The sequence below is a fragment of the Diuraphis noxia genome, unplaced genomic scaffold (genome assembly GCF_037042655.1).
Source record: "Diuraphis noxia isolate RWA-SAM2 unplaced genomic scaffold, SU_Dnox_SAM2 contig0012, whole genome shotgun sequence".
Taxonomy (NCBI): domain Eukaryota; kingdom Metazoa; phylum Arthropoda; class Insecta; order Hemiptera; family Aphididae; genus Diuraphis; species Diuraphis noxia.
The window spans coordinates 1909804-1934682 of record NW_028301722.1 but is presented as its reverse complement, the minus strand read 5'-3'; the positions used below and the strand labels follow the sequence as shown (position 1 = coordinate 1934682).

Sequence of the window (24879 nt, the reverse complement as noted above, 5' to 3'; positions counted from 1 at the left end):
GGTTTAAGTTTACCTAAAAAAGCCACTTTTTTAGTTTTTTCAAAAACCTACCTCCCTCGTGTTTCTTATGGCCATGTATGGAATACCCATAGGTTTTCGAGAAATCGATAATATAGCGAAATACGAGCAAATTCAATTCAAACATTTAGTCATGCGGTGTTTAAACGAAATCGTCCGTATATGTGCCCCTTGAACAAAAATATTTACCGTCTGTTTTTTTTTATTATTTCGCTAACCACACACTGTCGCTATTCTGGGTTTAAGTTTACCTAAAAAAGCCACTTTTTTAGTTTTTTCAAAAACCTACCTCCCTCGTGTTTCTTATGGCCATGTATGGAATACCCATAGGTTTTCGAGAAATCGATAATATAGCGAAATACGAGCAAATTCAATTCAAACATTTAGTCATACGGTGTTTAAACGAAATCGTCCGTATATGTGCCCCTTGAACAAAAATATTTACCGTCTGTTTTTTTTTATTATTTCGCTAACCACACACTGTCGCTATTCTGGGTTTAAGTTTACCTAAAAAAGCCACTTTTTTAGTTTTTTCAAAAACCTACCTCCCTCGTGTTTCTTATGGCCATGTACGACACACCTATAGGTTTTCGAGAAATCGATAATATAGCGAAATACGAGCAAATTCAATTCAAACATTTAGTCATACGGTGTTTAAACGAAATCGTCCGTATATGTGCCCCTTGAACAAAAATATTTACCGTCTGTTTTTTTTATTATTTCGCTAACCACACACTGTCGCTATTCTGGGTTTAAGTTAACCTAAAAAAGCCACTTTTTTAGTTTTTTCAAAAACCTACCTCCCTCGTGTTTCTTATGGCCATGTTTGGAATACCCATAGGTTTTCGAGAAATCGATAATATAGCGAAATACGAGCAAATTCAATTCAAACATTTAGTCATACGGTGTTTAAACGAAATCGTCCGTATATGTGCCCCTTGAACAAAAATATTTACCGTCTGTTTTTTTTTATTATTTCGCTAACCACACACTGTCGCTATTCTGGGTTTAAGTTTACCTAAAAAAGCCACTTTTTTAGTTTTTTCAAAAACCTACCTCCCTCGTGTTTCTTATGGCCATGTTTGGAATACCCATAGGTTTTCGAGAAATCGATAATATAGCGAAATACGAGCAAATTCAATTCAAACATTTAGTCATACGGTGTTTAAACGAAATCGTCCGTATATGTGCACCTTGAACAAAAATATTTACCGTCTGTTTTTTTTATTATTTCGCTAACCACACACTGTCGCTATTCTGGGTTTAAGTTTACCTAAAAAAGCCACTTTATTAGTTTTTTCAAAAACCTACCTCCCTCGTGTTTCTTATGGCCATGTTTGGAATACCCATAGGTTTTCGAGAAATCGATAATATAGCGAAATACGAGCAAATTCAATTCAAACATTTAGTCATACGGTGTTTAAACGAAATCGTCCGTATATGTGCCCATTGAACAAAAATATTTACCGTCTATTTTTTTTATTATTTCGCTAACCACACACTGTCGCTATTCTGGGTTTAAGTTTACCTAAAAAAGCCACTTTTTTAGTTTTTTCAAAAACCTACCTCCCTCGTGTTTCTTATGGCCATGTATGGAATACACATAGGTTTTCGAGAAATCGATAATATAGCGAAATACGAGCAAATTCAATTCAAACATTTAGTCATACGGTGTTTAAACGAAATCGTCCGTATATGTGCCCCTTGAACAAAAATATTTACCGTCTGTTTTTTTTTATTATTTCGCTAACCACACACTGTCGCTATTCTGGGTTTAAGTTTACCTAAAAAAGCCACTTTTTTAGTTTTTTCAAAAACCTACCTCCCTCGTGTTTCTTATGGCCATGTATGGAATACCCATAGGTTTTCGAGAAATCGATAATATAGCGAAATACGAGCAAATTCAATTCAAACATTTAGTCATACGGTGTTTAAACGAAATCGTCCGTATATGTGCCACTTGAACAAAAATATTTACCTTCTGTTTTTTTTTATTATTTCGCTAACCACACACTGTCGCTATTCTGGGTTTAAGTTTACCTAAAAAAGCCACTTTTTTAGTTTTTTCAAAAACCTACCTCCCTCGTGTTTCTTATGGCCATGTATGGAATACCCATAGGTTTTCGAGAAATCGATAATATAGCGAAATACGAGCAAATTCAATTCAAACATTTAGTCATACGGTGTTTAAACGAAATCGTCCGTATATGTGCCCCTTGAACAAAAATATTTACCTTCTGTTTTTTTTTATTATTTCGCTAACCACACACTGTCGCTATTCTGGGTTTAAGTTTACCTAAAAAAGCCACTTTTTTAGTTTTTTCAAAAACCTACCTCCCTCGTGTTTCTTATGGCCATGTATGGAATACCCATAGGTTTTCGAGAAATCGATAATATAGCGAAATACGAGCAAATTCAATTCAAACATTTAGTCATACGGTGTTTAAACGAAATCGTCCGTATATGTGCCCCTTGAACAAAAATATTTACCGTCTGTTTTTTTTTATTATTTCGCTAACCACACACTGTCGCTATTCTGGGTTTAAGTTTACCTAAAAAAGCCACTTTTTTAGTTTTTTCAAAAACCTACCTCCCTCGTGTTTCTTATGGCCATGTATGGAATACCCATAGGTTTTCGAGAAATCGATAATATAGCGAAATACGAGCAAATTCAATTCAAACATTTAGTCATACGGTGTTTAAACGAAATCGTCTGTATATGTGCCCCTTGAACAAAAATATTTACCGTCTGTTTTTTTTTATTATTTCGCTAACCACACACTGTCGCTATTCTGGGTTTAAGTTTACCTAAAAAAGCCACTTTTTTAGTTTTTTCAAAAACCTACCTCCCTCGTGTTTCTTATGGCCATGTATGGAATACCCATAGGTTTTCGAGAAATCGATAATATAGCGAAATACGATCAAATTCAATTCAAACATTTAGTCATACGGTGTTTAAACGAAATCGTCCGTATATGTGCCCCTTGAACAAAAATATTTACCGTCTGTTTTTTTTTATTATTTCGCTAACCACACACTGTCGCTATTCTGGGTTTAAGTTTACCTAAAAAAGCCACTTTTTTAGTTTTTTCAAAAACCTACCTCCCTCTTGTTTCTTATGGCCATGTTTGGAATACCCATAGGTTTTCGAGAAATCGATAATATAGCGAAATACGAGCAAATTCAATTCAAACATTTAGTCATACGGTGTTTAAACGAAATCGTCCGTATATGTGCCCCTTGAACAAAAATATTTACCGTCTGTTTTTTTTATTATTTCGCTAACCACACACTGTCGCTATTCTGGGTTTAAGTTTACCTAAAAAAGCCACTTTTTTAGTTTTTTCAAAAACCTACCTCCCTCGTGATTCTTATGGCCATGTTGGGTACAACCATAGGTTTTCGAGAAATCGGTAATATAGCGAAATACGAGGAAATTCAATTCAAACATTTAGTCATACGGTGTTTAAACGAAATCGTCCGTATATGTGCCCCTTGAACAAAAATATTTACCGTCTGTTTTTTTTATTATTTCGCTAACCACACACTGTCGCTATTCTGGGTTTAAGTTTACCTAAAAAAGCCACTTTTTTAGTTTTTTCAAAAACCTACCTCCCTCGTGTTTCTTATGGCCATGTATGGAATACCCATAGGTTTTCGAGAAATCGATAATATAGCGAAATACGAGCAAATTCAATTCAAACATTTAGTCATACGGTGTTTAAACGAAATCGTCCGTATATGTGCCCCTTGAACAAAAATATTTACCTTCTGTTTTTTTTTATTATTTCGCTAACCACACACTGTCGCTATTCTGGGTTTAAGTTTACCTAAAAAAGCCACTTTTTTAGTTTTTTCAAAAACCTACCTCCCTCGTGTTTCTTATGGCCATGTATGGAATACCCATAGGTTTTCGAGAAATCGATAATATAGCGAAATACGAGCAAATTCAATTCAAACATTTAGTCATACGGTGTTTAAACGAAATCGTCCGTATATGTGCCCCTTGAACAAAAATATTTACCGTCTGTTTTTTTTTATTATTTCGCTAACCACACACTGTCGCTATTCTGGGTTTAAGTTTACCTAAAAAAGCCACTTTTTTAGTTTTTTCAAAAACCTACCTCCCTCGTGTTTCTTATGGCCATGTATGGAATACCCATAGGTTTTCGAGAAATCGATAATATAGCGAAATACGAGCAAATTCAATTCAAACATTTAGTCATACGGTGTTTAAACGAAATCGTCCGTATATGTGCCCCTTGAACAAAAATATTTACCTTCTGTTTTTTTTTATTATTTCGCTAACCACACACTGTCGCTATTCTGGGTTTAAGTTTACCTAAAAAAGCCACTTTTTTAGTTTTTTCAAAAACCTACCTCCCTCGTGTTTCTTATGGCCATGTATGGAATACCCATAGGTTTTCGAGAAATCGATAATATAGCGAAATACGAGCAAATTCAATTCAAACATTTAGTCATACGGTGTTTAAACGAAATCGTCCGTATATGTGCCCCTTGAACAAAAATATTTACCGTCTGTTTTTTTTTATTATTTCGCTAACCACACACTGTCGCTATTCTGGGTTTAAGTTTACCTAAAAAAGCCACTTTTTTAGTTTTTTCAAAAACCTACCTCCCTCGTGTTTCTTATGGCCATGTATGGAATACCCATAGGTTTTCGAGAAATCGATAATATAGCGAAATACGAGCAAATTCAATTCAAACATTTAGTCATACGGTGTTTAAACGAAATCGTCCGTATATGTGCCCCTTGAACAAAAATATTTACCGTCTGTTTTTTTTTATTATTTCGCTAACCACACACTGTCGCTATTCTGGGTTTAAGTTTACCTAAAAAAGCCACTTTTTTAGTTTTTTCAAAAACCTACCTCCCTCGTGTTTCTTATGGCCATGTATGGAATACCCATAGGTTTTCGAGAAATCGATAATATAGCGAAATACGATCAAATTCAATTCAAACATTTAGTCATACGGTGTTTAAACGAAATCGTCCGTATATGTGCCCCTTGAACAAAAATATTTACCGTCTGTTTTTTTTTATTATTTCGCTAACCACACACTGTCGCTATTCTGGGTTTAAGTTTACCTAAAAAAGCCACTTTTTTAGTTTTTTCAAAAACCTACCTCCCTCTTGTTTCTTATGGCCATGTTTGGAATACCCATAGGTTTTCGAGAAATCGATAATATAGCGAAATACGAGCAAATTCAATTCAAACATTTAGTCATACGGTGTTTAAACGAAATCGTCCGTATATGTGCCCCTTGAACAAAAATATTTACCGTCTGTTTTTTTTATTATTTCGCTAACCACACACTGTCGCTATTCTGGGTTTAAGTTTACCTAAAAAAGCCACTTTTTTAGTTTTTTCAAAAACCTACCTCCCTCGTGATTCTTATGGCCATGTTGGGTACAACCATAGGTTTTCGAGAAATCGGTAATATAGCGAAATACGAGGAAATTCAATTCAAACATTTAGTCATACGGTGTTTAAACGAAATCGTCCGTATATGTGCCCCTTGAACAAAAATATTTACCGTCTGTTTTTTTTATTATTTCGCTAACCACACACTGTCGCTATTCTGGGTTTAAGTTTACCTAAAAAAGCCACTTTTTTAGTTTTTTCAAAAACCTACCTCCCTCGTGTTTCTTATGGCCATGTATGGAATACCCATAGGTTTTCGAGAAATCGATAATATAGCGAAATACGAGCAAATTCAATTCAAACATTTAGTCATACGGTGTTTAAACGAAATCGTCCGTATATGTGCCCCTTGAACAAAAATATTTACCTTCTGTTTTTTTTTATTATTTCGCTAACCACACACTGTCGCTATTCTGGGTTTAAGTTTACCTAAAAAAGCCACTTTTTTAGTTTTTTCAAAAACCTACCTCCCTCGTGTTTCTTATGGCCATGTATGGAATACCCATAGGTTTTCGAGAAATCGATAATATAGCGAAATACGAGCAAATTCAATTCAAACATTTAGTCATACGGTGTTTAAACGAAATCGTCCGTATATGTGCCCCTTGAACAAAAATATTTACCGTCTGTTTTTTTTTATTATTTCGCTAACCACACACTGTCGCTATTCTGGGTTTAAGTTTACCTAAAAAAGCCACTTTTTTAGTTTTTTCAAAAACCTACCTCCCTCGTGTTTCTTATGGCCATGTATGGAATACCCATAGGTTTTCGAGAAATCGATAATATAGCGAAATACGAGCAAATTCAATTCAAACATTTAGTCATACGGTGTTTAAACGAAATCGTCCGTATATGTGCCCCTTGAACAAAAATATTTACCGTCTGTTTTTTTTTATTATTTCGCTAACCACACACTGTCGCTATTCTGGGTTTAAGTTTACCTAAAAAAGCCACTTTTTTAGTTTTTTCAAAAACCTACCTCCCTCGTGTTTCTTATGGCCATGTATGGAATACCCATAGGTTTTCGAGAAATCGATAATATAGCGAAATACGATCAAATTCAATTCAAACATTTAGTCATACGGTGTTTAAACGAAATCGTCCGTATATGTGCCCCTTGAACAAAAATATTTACCGTCTGTTTTTTTTTATTATTTCGCTAACCACACACTGTCGCTATTCTGGGTTTAAGTTTACCTAAAAAAGCCACTTTTTTAGTTTTTTCAAAAACCTACCTCCCTCTTGTTTCTTATGGCCATGTTTGGAATACCCATAGGTTTTCGAGAAATCGATAATATAGCGAAATACGAGCAAATTCAATTCAAACATTTAGTCATACGGTGTTTAAACGAAATCGTCCGTATATGTGCCCCTTGAACAAAAATATTTACCGTCTGTTTTTTTTATTATTTCGCTAACCACACACTGTCGCTATTCTGGGTTTAAGTTTACCTAAAAAAGCCACTTTTTTAGTTTTTTCAAAAACCTACCTCCCTCGTGATTCTTATGGCCATGTTGGGTACAACCATAGGTTTTCGAGAAATCGGTAATATAGCGAAATACGAGGAAATTCAATTCAAACATTTAGTCATACGGTGTTTAAACGAAATCGTCCGTATATGTGCCCCTTGAACAAAAATATTTACCGTCTGTTTTTTTTATTATTTCGCTAACCACACACTGTCGCTATTCTGGGTTTAAGTTTACCTAAAAAAGCCACTTTTTTAGTTTTTTCAAAAACCTACCTCCCTCGTGTTTCTTATGGCCATGTTTGGAATACCCATAGGTTTTCGAGAAATCGATAATATAGCGAAATACGAGCAAATTCAATTCAAACATTTAGTCATACGGTGTTTAAACGAAATCGTCCGTATATGTGCCCCTTGAACAAAAATATTTACCGTCTGTTTTTTTTTATTATTTCGCTAACCACACACTGTCGCTATTCTGGGATTAAGTTTACCTAAAAAAGCCACTTTTTTAGTTTTTTCAAAAACCTACCTCCCTCGTGTTTCTTATGGCCATGTTTGGAATACCCATAGGTTTTCGAGAAATCGATAATATAGCGAAATACGAGCAAATTCAATTCAAACATTTAGTCATACGGTGTTTAAACGAAATCGTCCGTATATGTGCCCCTTGAACAAAAACATTTACCGTCTATATTTTTTTATTATTTCGCTAACCACACACTGTCGCTATTCTGGGTTTAAGTTTACCTAAAAAAGCCACTTTTTTAGTTTTTTCAAAAACCTACCTCCCTCGTGTTTCTTATGGCCATGTACGACACACCTATAGGTTTTCGAGAAATCGATAATATAGCGAAATACGAGCAAATTCAATTCAAACATTTAGTCATACGGTGTTTAAACGAAATCGTCCGTATATCTTCCGCTTTAACAAAAATATTTACCGTCTATATTATTTTATTATTTCGCTAACCACACACTGTCGCTATTCTGGGTTTAAGTTTACCTAAAAAAGCTACTTTTTTAGTTTTTTCAAAAACCTACCTCCCTCGTGTTTCTTATGGCCATGTTTGGAATACCCATAGGTTTTCGAGAAATCGATAATATAGCGAAATACGAGCAAATTCAATTCAAACATTTAGTCATACGGTGTTTAAACGAAATCGTCCGTATATGTGCCCCTTGAACAAAAATATTTACCGTCTGTTTTTTTTTATTATTTCGCTAACCACACACTGTCGCTATTCTGGGTTTAAGTTTACCTAAAAAAGCCACTTTTTTAGTTTTTTCAAAAACCTACCTCCCTCGTGTTTCTTATGGCCATGTTTGGAATACCCATAGGTTTTCGAGAAATCGATAATATAGCGAAATACGAGCAAATTCAATTCAAACATTTAGTCATACGGTGTTTAAACGAAATCGTCCGTATATGTGCCCCTTGAACAAAAATATTTACCGTCTGTTTTTTTTTATTATTTCGCTAACCACACACTGTCGCTATTCTGGGTTTAAGTTTACCTAAAAAAGCCACTTTTTTAGTTTTTTCAAAAACCTACCTCCCTCGTGTTTCTTATGGCCATGTATGGAATACCCATAGGTTTTCGAGAAATCGATAATATAGCGAAATACGAGCAAATTCAATTCAAACATTTAGTCATGCGGTGTTTAAACGAAATCGTCCGTATATGTGCCCCTTGAACAAAAATATTTACCGTCTGTTTTTTTTTATTATTTCGCTAACCACACACTGTCGCTATTCTGGGTTTAAGTTTACCTAAAAAAGCCACTTTTTTAGTTTTTTCAAAAACCTACCTCCCTCGTGTTTCTTATGGCCATGTATGGAATACCCATAGGTTTTCGAGAAATCGATAATATAGCGAAATACGAGCAAATTCAATTCAAACATTTAGTCATACGGTGTTTAAACGAAATCGTCCGTATATGTGCCCCTTGAACAAAAATATTTACCGTCTGTTTTTTTTATTATTTCGCTAACCACACACTGTCGCTATTCTGGGTTTAAGTTTACCTAAAAAAGCCACTTTTTTAGTTTTTTCAAAAACCTACCTCCCTCGTGTTTCTTATGGCCATGTACGACACACCTATAGGTTTTCGAGAAATCGATAATATAGCGAAATACGAGCAAATTCAATTCAAACATTTAGTCATACGGTGTTTAAACGAAATCGTCCGTATATGTGCCCCTTGAACAAAAATATTTACCGTCTGTTTTTTTTATTATTTCGCTAACCACACACTGTCGCTATTCTGGGTTTAAGTTAACCTAAAAAAGCCACTTTTTTAGTTTTTTCAAAAACCTACCTCCCTCGTGTTTCTTATGGCCATGTTTGGAATACCCATAGGTTTTCGAGAAATCGATAATATAGCGAAATACGAGCAAATTCAATTCAAACATTTAGTCATACGGTGTTTAAACGAAATCGTCCGTATATGTGCCCCTTGAACAAAAATATTTACCGTCTGTTTTTTTTTATTATTTCGCTAACCACACACTGTCGCTATTCTGGGTTTAAGTTTACCTAAAAAAGCCACTTTTTTAGTTTTTTCAAAAACCTACCTCCCTCGTGTTTCTTATGGCCATGTTTGGAATACCCATAGGTTTTCGAGAAATCGATAATATAGCGAAATACGAGCAAATTCAATTCAAACATTTAGTCATACGGTGTTTAAACGAAATCGTCCGTATATGTGCACCTTGAACAAAAATATTTACCGTCTGTTTTTTTTATTATTTCGCTAACCACACACTGTCGCTATTCTGGGTTTAAGTTTACCTAAAAAAGCCACTTTTTTAGTTTTTTCAAAAACCTACCTCCCTCGTGTTTCTTATGGCCATGTATGGAATACCCATAGGTTTTCGAGAAATCGATAATATAGCGAAATACGAGCAAATTCAATTCAAACATTTAGTCATACGGTGTTTAAACGAAATCGTCCGTATATGTGCCCCTTGAACAAAAATATTTACCGTCTGTTTTTTTTTATTATTTCGCTAACCACACACTGTCGCTATTCTGGGTTTAAGTTTACCTAAAAAAGCCACTTTTTTAGTTTTTTCAAAAACCTACCTCCCTCGTGTTTCTTATGGCCATGTATGGAATACCCATAGGTTTTCGAGAAATCGATAATATAGCGAAATACGATCAAATTCAATTCAAACATTTAGTCATACGGTGTTTAAACGAAATCGTCCGTATATGTGCCCCTTGAACAAAAATATTTACCGTCTGTTTTTTTTTATTATTTCGCTAACCACACACTGTCGCTATTCTGGGTTTAAGTTTACCTAAAAAAGCCACTTTTTTAGTTTTTTCAAAAACCTACCTCCCTCGTGTTTCTTATGGCCATGTTTGGAATACCCATAGGTTTTCGAGAAATCGATAATATAGCGAAATACGAGCAAATTCAATTCAAACATTTAGTCATACGGTGTTTAAACGAAATCGTCCGTATATGTGCCCCTTGAACAAAAATATTTACCGTCTGTTTTTTTTATTATTTCGCTAACCACACACTGTCGCTATTCTGGGTTTAAGTTTACCTAAAAAAGCCACTTTTTTAGTTTTTTCAAAAACCTACCTCCCTCGTGATTCTTATGGCCATGTTGGGTACAACCATAGGTTTTCGAGAAATCGGTAATATAGCGAAATACGAGGAAATTCAATTCAAACATTTAGTCATACGGTGTTTAAACGAAATCGTCCGTATATGTGCCCCTTGAACAAAAATATTTACCGTCTGTTTTTTTTATTATTTCGCTAACCACACACTGTCGCTATTCTGGGTTTAAGTTTACCTAAAAAAGCCACTTTTTTAGTTTTTTCAAAAACCTACCTCCCTCGTGTTTCTTATGGCCATGTTTGGAATACCCATAGGTTTTCGAGAAATCGATAATATAGCGAAATACGAGCAAATTCAATTCAAACATTTAGTCATACGGTGTTTAAACGAAATCGTCCGTATATGTGCCCCTTGAACAAAAATATTTACCGTCTGTTTTTTTTTATTATTTCGCTAACCACACACTGTCGCTATTCTGGGATTAAGTTTACCTAAAAAAGCCACTTTTTTAGTTTTTTCAAAAACCTACCTCCCTCGTGTTTCTTATGGCCATGTTTGGAATACCCATAGGTTTTCGAGAAATCGATAATATAGCGAAATACGAGCAAATTCAATTCAAACATTTAGTCATACGGTGTTTAAACGAAATCGTCCGTATATGTGCCGCTTGAACAAAAATATTTACCGTCTGTTTTTTTTTATTATTTCGCTAACCACACACTGTCGCTATTCTGGGTTTAAGTTTACCTAAAAAAGCCACTTTTTTAGTTTTTTCAAAAACCTACCTCCCTCGTGTTTCTTATGGCCATGTTTGGAATACCCATAGGTTTTCGAGAAATCGATAATATAGCGAAATACGAGCAAATTCAATTCAAACATTTAGTCATACGGTGTTTAAACGAAATCGTCCGTATATGTGCACCTTGAACAAAAATATTTACCGTCTGTTTTTTTTATTATTTCGCTAACCACACACTGTCGCTATTCTGGGTTTAAGTTTACCTAAAAAAGCCACTTTTTTAGTTTTTTCAAAAACCTACCTCCCTCGTGTTTCTTATGGCCATGTATGGAATACCCATAGGTTTTCGAGAAATCGATAATATAGCGAAATACGAGCAAATTCAATTCAAACATTTAGTCATACGGTGTTTAAACGAAATCGTCCGTATATGTGCCCCTTGAACAAAAATATTTACCGTCTGTTTTTTTTTATTATTTCGCTAACCACACACTGTCGCTATTCTGGGTTTAAGTTTACCTAAAAAAGCCACTTTTTTAGTTTTTTCAAAAACCTACCTCCCTCGTGTTTCTTATGGCCATGTATGGAATACCCATAGGTTTTCGAGAAATCGATAATATAGCGAAATACGATCAAATTCAATTCAAACATTTAGTCATACGGTGTTTAAACGAAATCGTCCGTATATGTGCCCCTTGAACAAAAATATTTACCGTCTGTTTTTTTTTATTATTTCGCTAACCACACACTGTCGCTATTCTGGGTTTAAGTTTACCTAAAAAAGCCACTTTTTTAGTTTTTTCAAAAACCTACCTCCCTCGTGTTTCTTATGGCCATGTTTGGAATACCCATAGGTTTTCGAGAAATCGATAATATAGCGAAATACGAGCAAATTCAATTCAAACATTTAGTCATACGGTGTTTAAACGAAATCGTCCGTATATGTGCCCCTTGAACAAAAATATTTACCGTCTGTTTTTTTTATTATTTCGCTAACCACACACTGTCGCTATTCTGGGTTTAAGTTTACCTAAAAAAGCCACTTTTTTAGTTTTTTCAAAAACCTACCTCCCTCGTGATTCTTATGGCCATGTTGGGTACAACCATAGGTTTTCGAGAAATCGGTAATATAGCGAAATACGAGGAAATTCAATTCAAACATTTAGTCATACGGTGTTTAAACGAAATCGTCCGTATATGTGCCCCTTGAACAAAAATATTTACCGTCTGTTTTTTTTATTATTTCGCTAACCACACACTGTCGCTATTCTGGGTTTAAGTTTACCTAAAAAAGCCACTTTTTTAGTTTTTTCAAAAACCTACCTCCCTCGTGTTTCTTATGGCCATGTTTGGAATACCCATAGGTTTTCGAGAAATCGATAATATAGCGAAATACGAGCAAATTCAATTCAAACATTTAGTCATACGGTGTTTAAACGAAATCGTCCGTATATGTGCCCCTTGAACAAAAATATTTACCGTCTGTTTTTTTTTATTATTTCGCTAACCACACACTGTCGCTATTCTGGGATTAAGTTTACCTAAAAAAGCCACTTTTTTAGTTTTTTCAAAAACCTACCTCCCTCGTGTTTCTTATGGCCATGTTTGGAATACCCATAGGTTTTCGAGAAATCGATAATATAGCGAAATACGAGCAAATTCAATTCAAACATTTAGTCATACGGTGTTTAAACGAAATCGTCCGTATATGTGCCGCTTGAACAAAAATATTTACCGTCTGTTTTTTTTTATTATTTCGCTAACCACACATTGTCGCTATTCTGGGTTTAAGTTTACCTAAAAAAGCCACTTTTTTAGTTTTTTCAAAAACCTACCTCCCTCGTGTTTCTTATGGCCATGTACGACACACCTATAGGTTTTCGAGAAATCGATAATATAGCGAAATACGAGCAAATTCAATTCAAACATTTAGTCATACGGTGTTTAAACGAAATCGTCCGTATATGTGCCCCTTGAACAAAAATATTTACCGTCTGTTTTTTTTATTATTTCGCTAACCACACACTGTCGCTATTCTGGGTTTAAGTTTACCTAAAAAAGCCACTTTTTTAGTTTTTTCAAAAACCTACCTCCCTCGTGTTTCTTATGGCCATGTACGACACACCTATAGGTTTTCGAGAAATCGATAATATAGCGAAATACGAGCAAATTCAATTCAAACATTTAGTCATACGGTGTTTAAACGAAATCGTCCGTATATGTGCCCCTTGAACAAAAATATTTACCGTCTATATTTTTTTATTATTTCGCTAACCACACACTGTCGCTATTCTGGGTTTAAGTTTACCTAAAAAAGCCACTTTTTTAGTTTTTTCAAAAACCTACCTCCCTCAGTAGTATATATTTGTATGTTCACAGCCAGCTTTTCCACGGTAATTTTTTTTTTTCAAGGGGAAAATTCTCCCTTGGAGCACTCTGATTTACCGCGTAACACAATACGGTGATTACACAAGATTGTCCACCTATTTGCGCCTTACACAAAAATATTTACCGTATCAACTATTTTTCCCCGTTTTTTAAAATTTTTTCAATCAAATATCGCTAATTTTTATAAAAATTACAGGGAGATTGTTTTTATGTTTTTAATCATGTTGGTTACACTGTTCTAGTTTTTAAAAATTTATATATTTTAATTTCTACTATTTAGTTGCAAGTTAATAATTTTACATTTAGTTACTGCTGATCCGTCGTGTATTCGAGTTGTGTTTTTCAAGTTATTATTTCAATTAATTAAAGAAATGAATTTACCAAAACTTACAAGCGATTTTCAATCATTAGTTCATCGTATACGAAATAATTCAGTTCCAACCCATCCAGGATATACTTCAATTTATTCAAGATTAAGATCTTTTGAACATTTTCCTTTAAATTGTTTTCAAAATAAATATGCTCTAGCTGAATGTGGGTTAAAATATACAGGAGTAGAAGATATCGTCGAATGCTTTTGCTGTGGACTTATTCTTCATAATTGGAAACGAGAAGATGACGTTTGGATTGAACATTGCAGATATAATCCAAAGTGTATATATGTATTATTAATGAAGGGAAATCAGTTTGTTCAAAAAGTGTTAAGTAAATATTGTAACAATGAATATATTTGTAATTGTGAAACTAGGTCATACGACACCGTTTGCTAAATCATGTCTTTTCATTATATGTTGTAATAAATAAAAAAAAAATATTATAAACAACTTATATGTGTTAGTTTTTAATCTAATATCTCGTGGACGTATAGTTCAGTGGATTAGTGCGTTAGGTTAATTTAATAAGTTAATTTCATGTTTCAGGTAAGTAAGTATAAATAATTCCCTCTACTCCCTTCACTACACACTAATCTACTGAACTGTACGTTCACATTTTTTTTACCATTTTTTTTTTACAACAGATTTAGTATATAATATGTTTACTGATGAAAAAAAACCTCAGTTCAAAGTATATGTTCCATCAGTTACATTATACTAGATTTTTTCATATTGATAGTCTGAAACATTACTATAAATATTATTCATCATGGTTCTACCTATAATCGTATCAAAATCAACCTTCGACATTCGTCCGTATAGTAAGAAGAGCGTTACAGTCGGTTTATTAATTAATAAACAAATTTCGATTATTGTGTTATTAGAATGTAAATTATCAAAGAAGATAATTACTTTAAACTTAGAACAATGGTTTACACTCATGTCTGAATCTAATTACATTTCAATTACTAATAATTTACACACCAGATGTAGACGAACAAAAATATCTGATAACTTTACATATTCAACTAATGTTAAGCAGAGTTCAATTACTTTACATATCAATGATGATTATATCACTTTATCACATATAGATTTATGTAGACTTAAACAGCTTCAACATTGTGTAGATCTCTACATTGCAGAAAAACAGAAACGTCTACCAAGTTACCAAGCTACATTTAACACAGCTTACGATCTAATAAAAAACGACGTCCGTGGTCTACCTATCAGTTGTCAGAGAAATGAATTCACAAACCAGTATATACAAAACTATGATTTTAGTTATTACACTCATCTGCAAAACGATGACACATCATTCCTATATGAAATATTACAATACCATTTTAATACAATGTCAGACTTAATACTTCAGGATTTAATAGTATAAAATAAACAAATATTTATATAATATATTGTATTGTTTATTCAATAAAAAACTCATTTTTTAAAAAAACATATAATAATTAGCCTATTATTTTACTTTTGATTGTACGACGTCCTGGGTCTTGTAGCATCGTGTCAAATATTGACTGCATGGTCTGATTCAAGCTTACATTCAATGTCTGGTCTTTTGACTTTTCGCTTGTATACAACTTAACACCAGCTTCACTAAACTTCCACCTATAATTATTATTTTTTAAATCATGAAATGAAGTGATAATAAAAATACCTATTGAAAAAGATTAACAATAGTTTAAAAAAAGTAAATTAATTATAAATTATTTACCTATCCTTAACCGGAACATTTTCAATATTTGAACATTTATAATGTGTTATCACCCAGTAATCTGTTGGCTTCTCCTCAAATGTAGTTTTTATCGTAATTAAACCGTCACCTTGTCGAAAAGTTAGCGAATTGAAAACTTCCTCATCATATTCTTCTGATCTTAAACGATCACCAACATTGTCTCTGTATGATGCATTCTATAAATGAAAAATATAATTTATATATATATATATATATTTTATTTATAATAAAAAATAATTTAACTAACCATTTTCATCTGCTTCTTATTTGTAGATTTTTTTTCATTCGTCTTCTCAACACCACGTTTTAAAGTGGTTTTTGTTTTAGATGTTGATGCTAACGGTTTAACTTTAGAGTCAACGGATTCACTGAAATGTTCATTCTATGGATCATAAAAATAATATTTTTTTTTTTATTTAAAAATGTACAAGTGGTTTTATAACTGATATCTAAAAGAAACATATTTTATTTTTTTATGTTTCTTAATAATTATAACCATAACGTTGAGTAGTGTTACGACTGACCTCCAATTTGTTATTTGGTTTTTAAAAAAACTTTACTTACCTCTGATTCTGAAGAAATAATTGATGTTCTATAAGACATTTTTGAGCTGCGTTGTAGACTGTGTTGAGGACTGATGAACGTTAATGGTTTTACATTGGCTTTTATACACAGATATTAGCCACTACCACAATAATTTATATATGTAAAATGCTAATGTTAATAGCAATGACTTGAAAAACCTTTCTACAAACTTGTTTTACATGAACACAAGTGGCATTATATGAATTATTAAAGAAACAGGATCTAAAATAATCACCCGCCTTGAAAATCAGATTTGATATAACAACGTTAATGACCTCAAAAGACTTTTCAACAAATATGTAATATAAGCAATAATAGTATAATATATGTATATAATATTAACATTTATTAGAATCAAAAAAATAATTAGTATGAACCGGATTTCAGATATAAAAACGTTAAAGGTTAATAGCAATGACCTGAAAAAACATTTCCAAAAAAAAAATGATTATATATGAACAAGACATTATATGAACTGGTTAAAATATCAAATATAATTTAAAATAAATTAGAATGTATATATTCAAATAGACTTCTCATATAATAATGTAATAAGAATTTGCATGAAAGACTACAAACATGTTCTTACATGGACAAAAGAGAATGGTATTAAGTAATATAATGTACAATCATCTCAGGATTATGAGAGGTACCTAATACTCAATGTTCAAAGAGAGGGTTAAACTCTAGTATAAAACACCGAATTTTTAAACATAAAGTCATCAGTTCACCAGCAGCTCTAACAGACCAAGAAGCTACAGAACAGCAACCATCCTCGACTCTCCAGCAAAACAGTTACATCAGAACAGACCATCAAAAACGTAAAACATCTTCAACAACAATAGCAACCGTCAGCCAGACTCAGAAAACAGTCAACAGTCAGACTTAGAATACTTCAACACTAACTATGTAAGTACCTATTTTATTATTTTATTAAAACTTTTAATCTTTACTCCTATTTTTAAAAAAAACTAGAAACAGAATAACAATGATTTAAACACATCATCATTATAATAATATAGTTTTATGATAATATTATCTATGTTTATATATCTTATATTATAAAACGCGAAGACGGTGGCGCGTCCCGGTGTCGATTATTTCGTCCCTTGGGTGACTACAGTGTAGCCGCTTCGCCCGAGCCGCATCGCCGTGCCGTTTCCGCCGTCGTTATCATCGCGACCGCGAACAACGGGGCCGCCGCCGTTATCGGACGTCCGAATTTTTCGAAATGACGGTTTTCGTTTCGCCTTTTCGACTTTTTTTCACGTTTTTTCACGCCTCTTCGACCCCGTTCCGATACCGGAGGCGCGCGCGTCCGGTTTTCGTTCGCGTCCCGTCGTCCGAGGTCCGCGTCTCGATCGGTTCGACGGCAAACGGTGCCGCCTCGAGTCGTTTGGTCGCCCGTTATTTCTCCCTTTTTACCGTTATCGGTTTCGTCTTTTTAAACGCCGTCCGTGTGCTGATCGCTCGGCGGACGTCTTTTCGAAGCCGCCGGTTAGTACCCCGATTCGGGCCACGGCTCGCGCGGTTGCGTTTAGGTACAGACCGAGGTCCCCGTAGCCTATATTTTGACATAGGTATTATATATAATATATATTAGTTAAATCGACGAGAGCCGCGTTGTACGTACGCGCCGAATAGGTTTTATCGCGTACGCGAATCGTACGGAGTCTATCGGTTAAACGACGTTTGATTCGCTTTTCGTTACCGCGAAAAACGGCTTAACAGTAGTTGTTTTCGTATGGATTGTCAACTCGAATAGTAGGTAGTTCCCGTTAGGCGTTAGGCGTAGTAATCCGTAGGTGTGTAGATCGAATCCGTGAGCGTCGAATTGGCGGCGGCAATGATATCCGTGCGTCGTGGTTTTTTTTGCATTTTTTTTTTTCGAATTTTTCATTGGAAACGTTTAAAAAAAAAAATTTAATTGGCCGCGAGTCTGTTTCAATGCCATCCATATCGTTATTCAAATGCAAGTCACACAAACAATAAATTATGTCAATTTCATTTCATTTTTACTGCTTAACAATTATTCCAAATTGACACTTTTAAATTCTGTATTTGTAAGTTTTACACTAACATGCTGCTGCAATAATGTTTTTGTCAAAACAATCTATCCAACTAACTTTGGTTAAAACATAAATGTAGATCATGCAGTCGATAGTTATCGGTGCCTACACTTACTGTTGTAGAGTCAACAACACGTTTGTAACTGCGAAACACACAGGCATATTAACACTTATTGTTTCAGCCTAATCAACATGAATAAACACCGTTCTTCTGTATTTTAAAATACAATTGAAAATGTTGACCGTATTTATGTTGTATAGGTAGGACTGTGTGGAACTATGTTTCTATTGCATAGTTCACACACACAAAGTTATTTATAAGTTATAACTCACTTTTATTTTACCTTTAACAGATGATCAAAACACTTATACATTTCACAGTATGTTATAATGGACTTTCTTTCGCATAACTACAAGTATCTGATATAAATATTATGCATAACATAAATCTCACCTCAGACTTATCATATAATTTACTAACTTTACTAACAAATATTATAATTTGTTCTACTGCTGTTATTGATTTGGTTCCCGGTGATTGTATTAATTTTAATTGGGCAAAACTGTGTTTTAATTGTATTGTGCATACAAACACATACACACACACACACACACACCTACAATGAGTAGTGTTACAATTTGAATGTTACTCATAACACATAGGTACTTATAATGTTTTCTTACACATTTGTTTGTACATAACACATCGGTATCTACTGTCTAGGTACTTTAACTACAAACAGTTAAAATCACCTGTTGATTTCTGCTAAATGGCTTTCTACTGAATTCTTTTTCATCATTCAAAATTCTAAACTCAAGACATAAACCTTTCTCACTCTGATCACACTGTTCATAGTTATTCACTTAACGCATATGGGTTCCTACGCTTACTGTTGTAGAGTCAACAACACATTTTGTTTCTGCAAAACTCACAGGCATATTAAACACTTATTGTTTCAGCCTAATCAACAGAAATAAATTAATATAAAGATTATAAATATGCATGTATGAATACACCAATTAAACATTCTTCTGTTTTGTTCTACTGCTTAAAACAATATACAATTGAATATTCCGTATTTTAATGTCGTTTAGGTAAATAGTTCACACACACACACACACACACACAATAAGTAGAGTTACATTTATTAATAAGTTATAACTCACTTTTATTTAAAATCTACCAATAACAGATGAACAAAACACATTATGGACTTTGTAATTTGTAATTTATAAATTCACTTAATAGTTAATACATACAGTACCTACACTTACTGCAGTTACTAACACATATGCGCATTCGAATAGATTAACAAATATTTTATAACTCATCTTATAGCAGTTTTGTTATTACTGCTGTTATTGATTTTGGCTATGGATTGCATTAATGTTAATTAGGTAAAACCATGTTTTAATTGTATTGTACATACTAACGCACACATTCACATCTACATTAAGTAGTGTTACTATTTTAATGTTACTCATAACACATTGGTATCTAGGTACTTTAACTACAAACAGTTAAAACCACCTGTTGAGTTCTGCTAAATGGCTTTCTACTGAATTCTTTATTTGTGAGACGTGTACTAGGGATTCCATCATTCCAAATTCTGTAAAGGGTGCCTACACTTAATGTTGTAGAGTCAAATTTTGTTTCTGCAAAACTCATAGGCATATTAAACACTTATAAATAAAAATTATTATAAAGATTATGAATATGTATGTATGAACACACCAATTAAACGTTCTTCTGTTTGTTCTACTGCTCATATAAATTACAATTGAATAATATGTACAATAATATGTTGTTAAGGTATAACTGTATGGAACTGTATGTTTCTTTTGCATAGTTCACACACACACACAATAAGCAAGGTTACAGTTATTTATAAGTTATAACTCACATTTATTTTAAATGTGCCTTTAACAAATGAACAGAACACTTAAACATTTCACAGTAAGTTATAATGGACTTTCTTTCATAAATCTCACCTCAGCACATTCAAGTTCAAGATTAACAAATATTAAAGTTTCATAACTCATCTTATACCAGTTTTGTTCAACTGACTACTGCTGTTATTAATTATGTTGCCTATGATTGTATTAATATTAATTAGGTAAAACTATGTTTTAATTGTATTGTATATACTAACACACACACACACACCTACAATAAGCTGCAGTGCTACAATTTTAAAGTTACCTAGCTAATCATAACTCACTAGGTACCATATCAATTATACTTATACGTTTTCTTACACAGTTGATTGTCTGTATATACATAACTAAGGCTGTATTTAGGGGGAGATACAGGGTACTGTTGCCCCAGGCAGCTGAGAGGGCAGCTAATTGTATTTTTTATAATGATTAATGAGGAGTATTTTATTATTTTATTTGCCCCTTGGTGTCAAATTCTTAAATACATACATAAATACATGTTGAGTTCTGCTAAATGGCTTCATCATTCCGCATGCTGTACTCTTTTCAATGATCCCTATATCGTTAGATTATTTCAATACTTTATTTGCCGTGTTGATAGAACTAATTGTACGTTGTAAATGCTTAAGTTAACTTAATATTTGAAATTTGTTTATGTAACCTTAACATTATATATCACCATGAATTGCTGTTAACATATTAATAATGTATTGTAGTATAGTAGGCACTGATAATTAATTTCACTATGTTATATAGATTTAAAAAATAATGTGTAATGTATATTTTAATGTTGTTATACAACAATATAACGTTTATTGCTATTATAGACTGCCAAAATTCTACTGCTCAAAACAAAATATAATCGAATATTTCTATTGCATAGGTCATACACAAACACAGACACACACCTACACACTGTGTGTGACAGACAATAAGTAGAGTTACAGTTATTTATAAGTTATAACTCACTTATAACAAAACACTTATACATTTTACAGTATGTTATAATGGACTTTCTTTCATATAAGTACACTGTAGGTACTCACATGATACTACAAGTATCTGATATAAATATTCTGCATACAGTATTATATATTTAGTGTTTAAATTGCATAATGTAGATACAAATACAATACACACACACACACACACCAAAGGCTTCAGCCCCTCATATGTGAGGTTAATATGTCAGCCTAATCAACATAAATAAATTAATATAAAGATTATAAATATGCATGTATGAATACACCAATTAAACATTCTTCTGTTTTGTTCTACTGCTCAAAACAATATACAATTGAATATTCCGTATTTTAATGTTGTTTAGGTAAATAGTTCACAAACACACACACACACACACACACACACAATAAGTAGAGTTACATTTATTTATAAGTTATAACTAACTTTTATTTAAAATATACCAATAACAGATGAACAAAACACATTATGGACTTTCTTTCTTACAAGTACACTCTACTCACATGAGATGCTACAATCATATACCTATGTAATTTATAAATTCACTTAATAGTTAATACATATAGTATAGTACCTACACTTACTGCAGTTACTAACACATAAGCTCATTCAAGTAGATTAACAAATATTTTATAACTCATCTTATAGCAGTTTTGGCTATGGATTGCATTAATGTTAATTAGGTAAAACCATGTTTTAATTGTATTGTACATACTAACGCACACATACACATCTACATTAAATAGTGTTACACAATTTTAATGTTACTCATAACACATTGGTATCTATAGGTACTTTAACTACAAACAGTTAAAACCACCTGTTGTGTTCTGCTAAATGGCTTTCTACTAAATCTTTATTTGTGAGACGTGTACTAGGGATTTCATAATTCCAAATTCTGTACTCAAGACATAAACATTTCTCACTCCAATCATACTGTTGAAAGTTAATTACATAACACTACATATGGGTGCCTACACTTAATGTTGTAGAGTCAACAACAAATTTTGTTTCTGCAAAACTCATAGGCATATTAAACACTTATAAGTAAATTATTATAAAGATTATGAATATGTATGTATGAACACACCAATTAAACATTCTTCTATTTGTTCTACTGCTCAGTATAAAATACAATTGAAAATTGTATGTTGTTAAAGTACCTAATAATATGTTGTTGAGGTATAACTGTATGGAACTATGTTTCTTTTGCATTGTTCACACACACACACACACACACACACACACACACACACACACACACACACACACACACACACACACACACACACACACACACACACACACACACACACACACACATATTTTATATTCTTATTTTTCTATTTAAAATAATTTCGTTGTCAACAATATAACATCTCTATCAATATGAAGTATTGCTTATTTCGAAAACCGTTCCTTTGACATAATAGTAGATCTGAGGTTATTATTATTTCTTCTCATTGCAAGTAGACGGAATTGACCTGAAGAGTGATAGCCAATTGAATCATTTCAAAAAGATTTGGAACTGTATATCTTTATCTTTAGATATATTTTCTTCGACGGTTAAATATAGTTAGTAACTCATTTCATCATATTTTTCAAAACAATCATCTCACATTTCAATTCATTAGGTATAACTTCAATTTATGGGGCTTACGCATGCCGAATAGGTTTTATTACCTACACAATTCATACAAAGTTAATCGGTTTAACAATATTTAATTCACTATTCGTTAGAGAAAAAAACAGCTTAAGAGTAGTTGTTTTCATACGTTTAACAACTCAAATAGTAGGTAGGTCCCGTTAGGCGTTAGGTTTTAGGAAATTATTATTTAATTTAAAAGTAAATTTTAATTCTAATATATTCGAAATTTACATTTTGAAGAAATTATTATAATATTGTATAGGTACTAAATTGTGTAGAATTTTAAAACACATTTATTAATACATTTTGTGTACATATATATTAGTTTAAGAATTTTTGATGAAATAGTTTTCCCAGATTTTGTACTGGAAAATCTAAGTATGTTTATCCCCCCCTAAGACAAATTCCTAATTACGCCACTGACATGGCACGCATCACTCCGATCATACTGTTGATAATTATTCACAACTCATATACCTATGGGTGCCACACTTACTGTTGTAGAGTTAACAACACATTTTGTTTCTGCAAAACTCACAGGCATATTAAACACTTATTGTTTCAGCCTGATCAACATAAATAAATTAATATAAATATTATAAATATGCATGTATGAATACACCAATTAAACATTCTTCTGTTTTGTTCTACTGCTCAAAACAATATACAATTGAATATTCCGTATTTTAATATTGTTTAGGTGAATAGTTCACAAACACACACACAATAAGTAGAGTTACTTTATTTTTAAGTTATAACTAACTTTTATTTAAAATATACCAATAACAGATGAACAAAACACATTATGGACTTTCTTTCTTACAAGTACACTCTACTCACATGAGATGCTACAATCATATACCTATGTAATTTATAAATTCACTTAATAGTTAATACATATAGTATAGTACCTACACTTACTGCAGTTACTAACACATAAGCTCATTCAAGTAGATTAACAAATATTTTATAACTCATCTTATAGCAGTTTTGGCTATGGATTGCATTATTGTTAATTAGGTAAAACCATGTTTTAATTGTATTGTACATACTAACGCACACATACACATCTACATTAAATAGTGTTACACAATTTTAATGTTACTCATAACACATTGGTATCGATAGGTACTTTAACTACAAACAGTTAAAACCACCTGTTGTGTCCTGCTAAATGGCTTTCTACTGAAATCTTTATTTGTGAGAGGTGTACTAGGGATTTCATAATTCCAAATTCTGTACTCAAGACATAAACATTTCTCACTCCAATCATACTGTTGAAAGTTAATTACATAACACTACATATGGGTGCCTACACTTAATGTTGTAGAGTCAACAACAAATTTTGTTTCTGCAAAACTCATAGGCATATTAAACACTTATAAGTAAATTATTATAAAGATTATGAATATGTATGTATGAACACACCAATTAAACATTCTTCTGTTTTGTTCTACTGTTCAGTATAAAATACAATTGAAAATTTTATGTTGTTAAAGTACCTAATAATATGTTGTTGAGGTATAACTGTATGGAACTATGTTTCTTTTGCATAGTTCACACACACACACACACACACACACACACACACACACACACACACAATAAGTAGAGTTACAGTTATTTATAAGTTATAGCTCACTTTTATTTTAAATGTACCTTTAACAAATGAACAAAACACTTATACATTTCACAGTATATTAAAATGGACTTTCTTCCATATAAGTACACTGTAGGTGTACTCACATGATACTATAAGTATCTGATATAAATATTCTGCAAAACATAAATCTTACCCACTTAATGCATATAGTATAGACTATACTGTACAGTTAACAACACATGAGAACATTCAACAATTTTTGTCTCAAGTTTACTGTCACAAGTAGAT

At 32.7% G+C, this 24879-nt stretch overlaps 1 protein-coding gene across 1 annotated transcript; it reads right to left on the bottom strand.

Moving 5' to 3' along the window:
* Window positions 1–15419: 15419 nt before the first annotated feature.
* On the bottom strand, window positions 15420–17368 carry LOC149054096 (uncharacterized). Its single transcript, XM_089230653.1, has 4 exons — window positions 16332–17368; window positions 16015–16149; window positions 15747–15943; window positions 15420–15640 (listed from the first exon to the last, which is right to left on the bottom strand). The coding sequence occupies exons 1-4, from the start codon at window positions 16368–16370 to the stop codon at window positions 15484–15486; spliced, it is 528 nt and encodes a 175-aa protein (XP_089086779.1). The 5' UTR covers window positions 16371–17368; the 3' UTR covers window positions 15420–15483.
* Between the last annotated feature and the right edge of the window lie 7511 nt (window positions 17369–24879).

What these genes read in the sequence shown, in the direction of transcription:
- LOC149054096 (XM_089230653.1), bottom strand. Translation starts at nt 16,370, where the DNA reads ATGTCTTATAGAACATCAATTATTTCTTCAGAATCAGAG. An exon ending in ATAAGAAGCAGATGAAAATG is followed by an intron (nt 15,944 to 16,014) that starts GTTAGTTAAATT and finishes TTTCATTTATAG; the next exon opens with AATGCATCATACAGAGACAA. An exon ending in AATGTTCCGGTTAAGGATAG is followed by an intron (nt 15,641 to 15,746) that starts GTAAATAATTTA and finishes TAATAATTATAG; the next exon opens with GTGGAAGTTTAGTGAAGCTG.